This window comes from Danio rerio, chromosome 4, assembly GCF_049306965.1.
Source record: "Danio rerio strain Tuebingen ecotype United States chromosome 4, GRCz12tu, whole genome shotgun sequence".
In the NCBI taxonomy this organism is placed as follows: domain Eukaryota; kingdom Metazoa; phylum Chordata; class Actinopteri; order Cypriniformes; family Danionidae; genus Danio; species Danio rerio.
The window spans coordinates 21,547,692-21,560,333 of NC_133179.1; the positions used below are offsets into that span (position 1 = coordinate 21,547,692).

The 12,642-nt window shown below is 32.7% G+C and overlaps 1 protein-coding gene across 51 annotated transcripts in view; it reads left to right on the forward strand.

The window, feature by feature from the left end:
* Positions 1-12,642, forward strand: part of nav3 (neuron navigator 3) — a 177,899-nt gene that overhangs the window by 139,915 nt on the left and 25,342 nt on the right. For 34 of the 51 annotated variants that reach the window (XM_073946576.1, XM_073946590.1, XM_073946582.1 and 31 more), the window contains 10 exons: positions 402-836; positions 1,007-1,048; positions 2,472-2,623; positions 2,721-2,909; positions 4,169-4,221; positions 5,108-5,128; positions 5,455-5,478; positions 6,442-6,465; positions 6,680-6,757; positions 11,220-11,303. In XM_073946576.1, the coding sequence (XP_073802677.1) occupies positions 402-836; positions 1,007-1,048; positions 2,472-2,623; positions 2,721-2,909; positions 4,169-4,221; positions 5,108-5,128; positions 5,455-5,478; positions 6,442-6,465; positions 6,680-6,757; positions 11,220-11,303 (1,102 nt within the window). The remainder of the gene's footprint in view (positions 1-401; positions 837-1,006; positions 1,049-2,471; positions 2,624-2,720; positions 2,910-4,168; positions 4,222-5,107; positions 5,129-5,454; positions 5,479-6,441; positions 6,466-6,679; positions 6,758-11,219; positions 11,304-12,642) is intronic. The other 17 variants (XM_073946596.1, XM_073946605.1, XM_073946583.1 and 14 more) reach the window with 2 other exon arrangements.

The following is a 12,642-nucleotide window of genomic DNA, read 5'->3' on the forward strand; positions in this document are numbered from 1 at the left end:
AGCAGATGCGGTAAGTGTGTTTCCAAAACGCTGATCTCTGTATTATTAGGTATGTCCACTTAAAAGTGTGTCTGCATGGTGCGTTACTCTGCAAAATGAAGCCAAAGCATGTAGCTGATTTAGCTTGCCTCGCCTCAGGCTGTTATTGCTGGAGACACACTGCGAAAACCATGGGCAGATCCAGCACTGAAAGCAGATTTGATTTTGTATGAGTACTGGAAGCTGGCCAATGAAATTATGCTGGCAACTCAGTAATGAAACTTTGTTTTTAAGTGAAATTGCATGGTTACATTAAAGCCAATCTTGAGTAAATTGTTTGTGAAATCAACCCAATTCATTGCAAAATGTACATAAGCAAAGTTTTTATAAGCACTTTTTTGCGTTGTTTTCTCTTTACCCAGGTTGTTTGGCAGTAAGGCCAGTAGCAAACCCAGTTCCCCTGGCACTCCTGACTCTGGCAAATGCCCCTCAGCACTGGGCAGCCCCCATGGCACACTGGCGCGGCAGGCTAGTTTGGATTCGCCCTCCTCAGGAACAGGTAGTCTGGGCAGTATGGGTGGGCAGAGCGGAGGCAGCAGCCCCCTGTATGGCAAAACGCCTGACCTGGGCACTGATTCCCCAGCCTCTAGTCCGGCGTCAGGTCTCTCTCTGCCCTCTAATGCTCGTCCATGGCCTCCAAATCTCAGCAGTTCTTCTGCAGGCAGTAAAGACACACTGAGCTGCCACAGTATGACCAGTTTACACACAAGTTCAGAATCCATAGACCTGCCGCTTCCACACCACCATGGGCCAAAAGTCACCCGAACGGGCAGTGTCAAGTCCACCCTGTCTGAGGGGTAAGTGCCATCCATTAAAAGAAAAAAAACTCAAAAGCAAATCACTTTGTGATGTGTTCTTAAATTAATGAAGCGTTAGCTTGAAGTTGAAATCTATTAGTCATGATAAGATCTTGTTCAAATTGTCTTTTTGTCGTAAATAACATTCTTTTTTCTTCTGTTTTTAATAGCATGCCTCTTGACAGAAACACTCTTCCCAAAAAGGGATTAAGGTACTAGATTTAACCACCATCGATGTAATTTTTCTGATCATTATGTTTTGTTTCTGTTCTCATATCCATCAAGTAACTAGCATTTGTAGCTTTTGATCAAGTGACACTTACAAACCTAATCTGTTCATCTCTTTGTTTGTGCTGTTTGGCAAGTGTTACTATTAATGATTTAAACCAAATACTAACCCTATTAATATGGAAATATACCTCAAATAGTGTGTCTTTTTGAGTACAGCTTGTAGTTACTTTTTGAAAGGGTTAAACCTACATTTCCACTTAAAATTATTACAATTATTTGGTAGACAAAGGGAACACGTTTGATGTGTTTTGGCCGTTTATTTACATAATGGTCCTTTTGAGGGTTGATAATGACACTTAAAATGGAAGTATTTGAAAATAATACGGTAACACTCCAGAATGATCATTTGTTAAGGTGTTAATGTATTTACTAACATTAAGTATAACTAATCTTGTAAAGCATTTACTAATCATAGTTCAACAATAGGTAATGCATTATTAAAATGCCAAATTGTGCTTGTGTTAACATTAGTTAATGCACTGTGAGTTAACCTGAACTAACTTGAACTATTGCATTTTAACTTGAATGACATTAACTAAGATGAATAAATACTGTAATAAATGTATTACTCATTGTTTGTTCATTTTAGAAAATACATTAACTAATGAACCATTATTTTAAAGTGTTGCCAACGATATTGTTATTGATGTTGTTTTGAAAACTTGTGCACAAAAAAACAGTCTTCAGGTCAATGTTTACATCACCAGCTAGTGGCACAAAATATTTTATTTTATTTTCCTTCAATTTGTTGATTTACCATAATAATAAAAAAAAAAACACACAGAGAAACCAAATTCTCTTACAATATACAATAAAATACTCTTACAAAGCATTTCAATATTCAGAGATAACAACAGCATTTAAACTAAATCAGACTGTTTTATCCAAAGAGCCACCAGTCATCATGCAGAATGAACTGCAGAAATGCTACATTCATTTGACCTTCTTTTTGGCTTTAAATCACAATGTGAGCAAATCATGTAGGTCACAATATGGTATTTTAATACTAAAGGCTAAACATGGGTCAGCACTGAAGATCCACGAGATCTCCATTAATTTTATGGAAACTGCCGTCCAAGCATGCTGATAAGCCTGAAGCTATTACTGCAGAACAATGAAAGTTAGACTGTGTGGGCAGTTATTATCAGCAAGTTTTATTATATAAATCATTTTTCCACCCTGACAAAGCCAGAGATTTAGTGCTGTCAGTTTTGCAGACTCAATATTTGGAACAGTTGCGTTCATTTATCAAAAACAGAATGGTCCATTTAGGTTCATTTTAGGAAAAGCATTTAATAAAAAGCCTTTAAAAATAGCTCCAAAACCTTTTTGTCCTCTATGAAGGTACCCTCCCTCCTCTAGACAGACGTCACACGAGGAAGGAAAGGAATGGTTGCGTTCTCACTCCACTGGAGGTCTACAGGACACTGGAAGTCCACTTTCACCACCAGGCACAACCTGTGCCAACGCTGGCAAATACCACTACTCAAACCTGTGTATGTTGACATAATTCATAACTCATTTGTATGTTTCAAAGGTAGAACCCCAGTGCTTTCTTTTTTCATTTATACATGTACACTGTTTTTGTTTCAGTGAGCCCCACCAGTATGTCTCAGTATAATATTCCCAGCACCAGTATGAGCCGCTCTAACAGTATTCCAGCACAGGATTCATTTGAGCTGTATGGTGAGGGACACCCTCTGGGCGGCAGTGCCACTTCATTGGAAGAACGGCCACGTGGCATGAGCCGCTCCGGTTCTTTTAGAGACAGCACAGATGAAGGTTAGCATTGAAGAACTGATTGATTCCTGTCTTTGTTTGCTGACTTTAGTTTGCAGCAGTGCTATACCAAATTTTTACTTTTTAATTAAATTTTTCCCTAGTGATTTTTAATAGACCATTTCAATGAAATGACGTCATTGGCCCATGAACATTTCCTGCTTGTTGTCAAACTATTACATGTCTGTAATAAGAGGCAATTCAATCATATTTGGTGTTATAATACTGTAGATGTCGTAACATTATTTAGCAATATGTTGAGCTTTTTGGATTCTCAGAAACTATGGACATTTAAAATGTAAAACAGACAATACATCAGGACCATTGTTATTGTTTACATCTCTCAAAATGGTCTATAGCGCATTATTTTACAGTATTTACTTTTATATCCTTCTTCTGGAGATAGTCTTATTTATTTTGATTCGGATGAACTTTAAATAAAAAAACAAAAACTACTAAGGTCCATGCCTAGTTAACATAATAAATGTTGTTAAACCTTTGAATTGCACAGTAATTGAATACTAGCATCTTGCAAAATTTTAAAAATAATATGTACTGTCAACAATGCAAAGACAAATATAAAAATATTAAGTTTAAAAGGGCATCCACTGCAAAAAAACATATGCCAGAGTGGTTGGCAGTTCATTCCGCTGTTGTGACCCCTGATAAGTCAGGCACTAAACTGAAGGAAAAGTAATGAATGAATGAATTATGTTTAAAAATTTGTAGAAAAAAATTATTTCCATTAAATTGCACTTGGTAAATATATGTAAACAATTTGTATATTTCATAACAACAGTTTACTAATCATTTTGTAACAACTGTAGACTGTTTTATTAGATTTTTTAACAATGGGATTATACCAAAGTAATTGGAATTATTTATAATGCAATTTTGACTTTATTTCTTGCAATTGTGCATTTATATAGTTAGTTCAGATTTTTCTTTTATTCAGATGTTTTATTTTGTATATCAATATATAAGTTATCATGCATTTTTTACTGTTCTGATATATAATTTCAAGATATAAGAGTGTGATGTGTAGACTGGAATCACAAGAAAAGAAATTGTGATGTAAAACAGAATTCTGAGGGAAAAATAAGTGCAATAAAGTATAATAATGTCAAAACTTCAACTAAAAAAGTTGTGAGAGCTCAGAATTCTCATATAGAACTTTTGTAATGTTGTTCTGGTGGATTCCATTCTGTTTCCTAAAGTAATGATATATATTTCTTTGTTTTGCCGTTCTGTTTTGTCTGCAGTCCATGGTTCTTCTCTGTCTTTGGTCTCAAGCACATCATCTTTATATTCAGCGGTGAGTGACATTATATTCCTCCTAAAAATCAGACTGACTATAGATTATTTTGGATTTGTATTATATGAATGTTTCTAAGTTTTGCTTTATGAAACAGAATAGTCAAGACAGAACTGATGTTTTCAATGTGCATTTTCTTCTAAACTACCAAATGAAAGAAAATCTTGACACATTTTACTATTCAAGTTTAAATTTGATGTAAACAAAGTAAAATTCTGTTTAAATGTTTTTTTGTGTGTGTGTGTGTGTGTGTGTGTGTGTGTGTGTTTGTGTGTGGTGTGAAGACCTTTAAAATTACAATTTTATTAATAGCTAAAGTACATAAATTTATATGAAATACAGAATTGAATGTAAAAACTGTATCTGAAGGGAATTCATGTATATTCGTAATATGTAAATCTCTGGCTTTTCAATTTACTCATTTATTAAGCTTTTTATATGTCAAAGATATTTAATACATTAAGTTTTATGAATTTGTTGGAGATCACTAAACACTAAACTAAACTAAAACATATAACTTTTTCCACATTTAAATGTATATATGCATTTTTCTTTTTTTTTTCATTTTATAACTGGGTTTCATTTTAAAACATAATACATACACATTCTTTGCTTGAGTCTTGCTTCCTATATTAAGCGTCACAGTAAATTCATCAACTTTAACTACTAGTCACTGAATAACAGTAACATCATACATCCTGTTTCCATTTGCCTGAGCTTGACAAACTAATAACTTTAAAAAAGTCATCAGATCTGAAAACATAACATCCACTGTTCATCAAAGCTATGAATGAAGACTAATGATTTGGAGAGGTAGTTTTACTCACCTCACAGGCTCAGTATTGTGAATTTGCCAATGTTTGAACACACATTTTCTTACTTTCAGGTGCTGGCATTTTTAGACAAGGTAATTCGTCATGCAGAAATCCTTCTTAACCTTTTTTTTTTTAACAAATGCAAATACCTAACAGTCTAACGTTTGGCTTCAAATCAGCTTCTACTAACGGGTAACCAGCAAATCTGACACAAATGATCATTGGTTATTGTGTATGGCTTTTTGATTTACCTTTAAGTGTTTGCAAAGAGCTGGTGTGGATTTTGGCTTCTAAATTGTGTTTTATTGGATCTAAAAGGAAAACAATGTTAGTACTTTAGATGATTATGTACACATAGACAAGTCATTTTTCATAATATTGTCATTTTTGTATCCTTTAATTGTTCTTTCTTCCACAGACGGAGGAGAAGGCTCACTCTGAGGTGAGAATATATTGTTTTCATGCATTATTCATATTATTATATATTTTAAATACAGTATATATGTAATAATTTATTAAAGTAAACATGTAATCTGTATATGCAGTTTGTATACTGTTATTTTTTAAACTATAGCCTGAAAGAACTACACATTTAAAAATAAAAAATAAAAGAATATCTATCTATCTATCTATCTATCTATCTATCTATCTATCTATCTATCTATCTATCTATCTATCTATCTATCTATCTATCTATCTATCTATCTATCTATCTATCTATCTATCTATCTATCTATCATCTATCTATATATATATATATATATATATATATATATATATATATATATATATATATTTATGTTATCTTATCTAGAAAGACTTGATAAATAACAAACGTAGAAATATTATAAAGTATAAGCATCAATAAAAGTATAGATATAAGAATATGAATAATATTATGAATATGTTAAAAGCAAGAGTACTTTTAATGTACAGGAATAGTTAATAAAATTAATTAGTTGTAGTTATTACCTTGTCTTAATAATATTAATAATTTATTATTATTTAAAAATAAGCGGTTAAACAGGAAAGTTATTACAATATAATATAATATAATATAATATAATATAATATAATATAACATATTTGCACTATTACTTGCAACAATTTGTATGTTTTTTAATTGAAATTTGAATATTTTGCATTAATTTACAATTTGAGACACTCAGTTTTAGTCTATGGCACATATACAGTCATGGACAAACATCTTTAACACACACAGATTTGGACACATTTTATCACAGTTTTTTTGTGTGTTCAATCAGTGTTCTCTTTCCTGTTGACATATTTTCCAAGACTGTAGATTTTTGTATAATTTGTATCACATAACTACTAAACAATTGTATCTTCTTGTATATGAATATGCAACATAGAGTTAAATGTACTTTTCTTTTTCTCAATCAAGGGCCAAACTGTCCAGAATACGACGGTAATTTCTCTTTTCATATACACTCTCTTCTTGTTTAGTACAAAAAAAAACTCTGGAAAGTGTTTGAAAGTCTTGAGCTTACCTCAGGCCACTGATTGAAATCTAGGCCTTTTTGTTACTGTTAAGCGAGGAAAATGAGAGCAATTTATTTTCTGTTTGCTTAAGTGTGCAGCTCATGGAGCTTTGTAATGAGAAACCGATTCTTTTACTACAGCAAATCAGAAAACTGCGGCGAGAACTGGATGCATCTCAGGAGAAAGTGGCGACTTTGACCTCACAGCTGGCGGCCAACGTGAGTTACATCAGAAAACTATGAAAAACTGGCAAAAGCCTATGAAATACAGCTCATCTGGTGGTTTAAATGGAGAATGCTTATATGTTGAGTATAGTATATATCAATGCTGCGGTCCAAGAAGATTATATAATCTTTTATTAATCTTTGATGTTGATATAAAAAATAAAAATACAAAGGTATATTCAAATAAATCACAAAAGAACCATATGAATGCAAAAAAAAATTGTAACAATAAAGTTAAATGTAACACAGTAAGAGCTTATTGAATTTACAAAAGTTCCCAATACGTCACCTTTTAAATGTTGACTATTATTATTATTATTATTATTATTATTATTATTATTATTATTATATAACAATAATATTTTATATAAGATGTTTTTATATTGCAAAATATATTTAAATATCAAAATAAATATATTTTAAATGCTAAATGTTTCTTACAAGAGCATAACATGAAAGTGAGAAAGAATAAGAGTAAGAATTTGTAAAATAATAAATATAAGGCTAGGACTAATATAATATGATTAACTTTAATACCAGAATTGTTAATATTGTTAGACAGAAGTATTTATTAAAATGTATTAGTTAATTAGCAATAGTTGACTTAATAATATAATACTAATTTATTTAGATTTTAAACAGTCAAAAACTTTTAAATAATATAATATAATATAATATAATATAATATAATATAATATAATATAATATAATATAATATAATATAATATAATGACATAAAAGCTAACAAAGTTTATTTATGCACAGTAATGATTTTTCGAAATAGACTGTAAATTAACAGTATGTTTGGGAATTTGCTTTGTCAAAATAAACTAAACACTCAGTTATGGACCCATCTGAACAGAAGTCTTGATGTCTCCACGGTTGAAACAGTAGATTTGAGAGAGCAGGTTTGAGCCAGCAGAGCTCTAGAGGGCAGGTGTGATGAAGGTTTTGGCTTTCTGACAGTTTAGTGACGAGTGTGACGGAGCATGAGACAGCAGCGGCTCTACACTCCACCTCCTCTCTGAGCTCCCTTTGACAGGAGAACTACATCTGTTCACGTCCTACAATAGAACAGTGGATTGAAATGTCTGCTCTCCTGACACTTCCTTTTAACTTTTCGGTGTCGGAACAACTTCTGAAAGCTGATATTCAGGGATTCTTGAAGAAACTTTGTTTTGTTGGATTCTTAGGCTCTACAGAATGATGGTTTATTGAAAAATCATGAAATAGCAATATAGATACGATCTGTTAAAAAAGCATTTAGTAATTTGTATTCAATGCAAGACACTGCAAGTGAATTGAGGAAAAGTAAAAAAACAAAAAACAAAAAATAGTTTTTACCAAACTTACCCAGTTGTAAGTTTTAACAAACTTACCGGTTAATGCCTCAGTCTGGTGTGTGTTTGTGTAAGAGATTCAGTACAGTCCTTTGTTGGTACCATCACACTGATTATCAACTTTCCAAGTTAACCCTGGCTTTGATCATGAGTTCATAGAACAGCCAATCACATGCCTAAAAAATAAACATTCTGTGTTTGACTCCTTGCAAGATTAATCCACAGCCAAAGATGAAAATAATTGAAAATAAATTTGTACAGCAAGATGAAAAGAGTTGTTCCTTAAATAACACAGCTAAAAAAGCTTCCTGTATTAGTGTAAGTGAAGTTGTGAAGTTTATTTGTACAGTTTATAATATGTTGGTGTATATATAGAAACTCGAAAGTCTAAGCTTCTATATAATCTTTTTTTAAAGCTTTATATCTTGATCTAAACAAATAAATCTTCAAATTGCAGCTGTAAATCTGTAATGTAATAATAATAATATCTTAAAATCATATGTTTGTTGAGATCAGATTTGTGGTTTGTGGAAGTGCAGTCTGCTTCAGGTGTGCTTGACTGGGCAGAGGAGGAATATAAATGGATGGACAAACAGGTCAGGGCAGAGCATATCGTAAAGTGTGTTTATAGAGGCTTTCTCCCATTACAGTCACTCAAGCATTTGGCATTGTGCCTCTAGATGTTCGCTTGGCTTCACTTCCTGGCTAGCTTTTAAATAGTATATACCACAAACCTTTTGAGTACACCTCTGCTGACTCATAAGGAAATAATAAAACACAGTCATATTTCATAATCTCAGGCATTAGAACTTAAATTCATAGCTGTGTTTATCTTATTTTTGTATTTCCTATGTCATTTATTATTTATTATATTATCTTGTTGTAACTTCTAAAGGCCCTTTCACACAAGGATAATAGCAGCGAAGATAACCATAAAGACATTGTTCTAAATGTAATCAGAATATAAAACAACAGCAGAGTTTAGATGACAGCTATAACAATAAAGATGTCAACAAACTATATTGTTTCAGAACATCTTTTTTTTTTTTTTTGCTAATAAACAATAAATACACTGACTACTGACAAAACTAAAAAAAAATGGAAGCCATGCAGGCCAGGCTGGCAAATTGAAGTATAAAAAATAAAAGCACCTCAGGTATCCAGTATACTATAGTTTCTGTGTCTTTGTGTTGCCTCCTTTTGAAAATACTTAGGAAAATAATTGTTTTGTTTTTAATTCACTACACTGACTGTGATTGCTAAATTCCCCGTTTGATTAGATAATGATCTGGATTCAATGGTCAGATACACTAAAAATGTTAATTCACTGTTTAATTAGACAGAGTACATGAGTAGGATTCAATGGTCAGATGCGCTAGAAATGGTAAATTTACTGTTTGGTTAAACAGATTACATGAGCTGGATTCAATGGTCAGATGTTAAATTCACAGTTTGATTAGACAGATTACATGAGCTGGATTCAATGGTCAGATGTGGTAGCAATGTTAAATTCACAGATTGATTAGACTGATTACATGAGATGGATTCAATTGTCAGATGTTAAGTTCACAGTTTAATAACACCGATTACATGACCTGGATTCAATGGTCAGATGTTTAACAAAAAAAATTATTTAAATTTTTTGTCAGCTTTTGAGAACACTGAGCCAATAGTTTTATAGTTTAATTTACTTGGTAATTTCCATAAGATTGTGTGGACTGAAGGATGGGTAAATGGTAACAGAATTTTCAGTTTTGATCCCTTTAAGAATCTATATCTGGTTGCGTAAGTATCTATGTTCTCCTCAGCGTACATTGACATGAGAAAAGTGATCCGAAGTCTTGTCAGTGGAGCTGAGGTCAGCTTTAGAGACGTCTCTCCTCCACCAAAGCCCTGCGGCCTCATGTTCAGACAAGCTTTAGACATTGCTATTCTTTGAACTCCATCTCAGTAGCTTAAACTTGAAACATGCTTCAAAGCTCAGGCTGACTGTTGAGGAGTTTGCAGCAGCGTTCAGCTTTCCGTCGTACCTCACGGCTACCCAGGGGGAACTTTCTGGAGGCTCTGGAGTGCTTCAAGTTACAAGAATAGTCTTAATAGATTTGTGAATCTATAATGTTGGTCTCGCCCTTGCTTACATTTGTTTTACACCGCACTTCATTTGCATTATTGGCTTCAGTAGTATGTGCAGCTAAAAGAAAGGCAGTCTGTGTGAATTGTTTACTAAGTTTGCTGTAGAACAAGCATACTGTTCAGTATAGATTGTGTGTGCTGTGAGGATGCAGCAGAGCTTCACTGCAGATTTCCTTGAGGTTCTCCTGTGGAGTTTTATAATGTTTTTTTTTTCAATTTGTAAATAAAATAAAGCCTGTGGGAAACATAATTTGACAAAACTTCTACACACACGCACACAAACACACACCCATATAGAAAATCCAAATTGAGAATCTGTAATGTTTGTTTATTTGTATAGTAAGTTTTTAATAGCAAAAACATTTTCACATTATCATGCCATTATTTTGCTAATTAAACAGGAATCTTAAAAACAGAAACTAAGGAAATGCAGATACTGTTTGATTTAACTATTATTTGTTTAAAAAAGAATTATTGTCGCATGAATTCAATTGTAATTTTTTATGTTTTATATATTACTTATAGTTCAGACTACAACCTGCTGATTGTTCAGATCTAAAAATATATAATCAGTCATGCAGACCAATACAAGCATAAAGATATACAGTATAGAACAAAATAATTTATATTCATAAAAAAAAATAGGTTTAATTACTTGCAAGTTTTGTTATGATGCAGATGATGGCTAACATTTTCAATTATTCTATGCAATGCATAAAGTTTTAGTGGAATTCTACAGTATTTGGTCGTTGTAGATGGCAAACTTTGCTTTTAGATGATTACATGTTGACTTAAATTTGATAAACTTGAACCTTGGAGATTTTATTATTTCATTTATTTTATTTATTTATTTTTATTTTTTTGGTGAGCTATTTTGTGTATAACACATATATTTCATGGAAACACAGATGCCACAAAAAATGATTTTGTGTGGATCTAGTGAAGAACTTTGTGTTGAACTGTGCATGTGTGTGTGTTGACAGGCACACCTGGTGGCAGCATTTGAAAAGAGTCTGGCGAACATGACCTGTCGCCTGCAGAGTCTAACAATGACAGCAGAGCAAAAGGTAACAACGAGCACATGCACACACAATTGTGTACAGTAACATTTCAGTGAGATTTAATAGCACATTTTTACCAAAGTCAATTCTTTCAACCTCCAATCAACAAAAACATCCAGTCATCATGTAAATGTAACCTTCAGATTAAAATGTGAAACTGCCTCTTTAATTGCACAAAGCAACTCTGTCGACTTAATGAGTTTCTGCCAACTGTTAATCCCTCTTGAATTAAGCACCAGAGATTACAGAAAACGTCTTTGTTAAAGCAGCCTGACTTTCAATTAAAGCCCAAACACTATCGCAAGTTTAAAAATGCTGAGCTCTGAAAACACTGATCGACGTGTGCTAGAGGAAAAGGAGAGTTGGAGGCTGCAACACATGCTCAGTTCCTCAGATCAGCGGGACGCTTATCTCCACATGTGCTTTTTTCGGCAGGAAACATCTGATAGAGGAATACGACAGCTGGCGGTTTGAAAGCGACTTTGCATTTTGCATACAAAAGAGTTTGTGTGGGGTCAAAAATTGAGGTGCCATGTGGTTCACTTCCTGTCTAGTGATTCTGAAGTAATGCTGGAGACATATTTTAAATACTAATGTTTGCTAGCATCATGAATATTATTTTGCATATTTAGGGATTTGGGAATTGACCAAACCTCTAACCTTATGTGTTCCATTTTGAAGTATTGCCCTAACGGATTAGTTCACTTTAGAATGCATATTCTATCATAACACAAAACATACATACATACATACATACATACATACATACATACATACATACATACATACATAAGCCTTTCAATAATATATGGTTTATTATGATAAGGAAATATTTGGATGATATGTTAACATGAAACTGTGGACTCTGAGAGTTAAAAAAATATATAAATACTAAGAAATTGGCTTTTAAAGTTGTCTAAATGAAGCTCTAAGCCATAGGTCTCAAACTAGATTCCTGGAGGGCCGCAGCTCTGTACAATTTTGCTCCAACTTTAATCAAACAAATCTGATTCAACTAATCAAGGTGTTCAAGACTATAAGAGATGATTAAGCAGGTCTGAGTTGGAGGAGGTTGAAGCTAAACTGTGCAGAGCTGTGGCCTTCTAGGTATTAAGTTTCTCCATTTCTCTAAGCAATGCACAATTACTAACCAAAAAAATGAACCTGATATATTTACAGTTAGAAATTTACTAAATCATGGAAGATGATTTTTACTTAACATTCAATTTTTTTTTTCATTTTGATCTATACAATGTTTTTTTTTTGTTGTTGTTGTTGTTGTTGTTGTTGTTTTTTTTTGTTTTTTTTTTGCTTTATCCAAAATATGCTTGTGCAACATAAGATT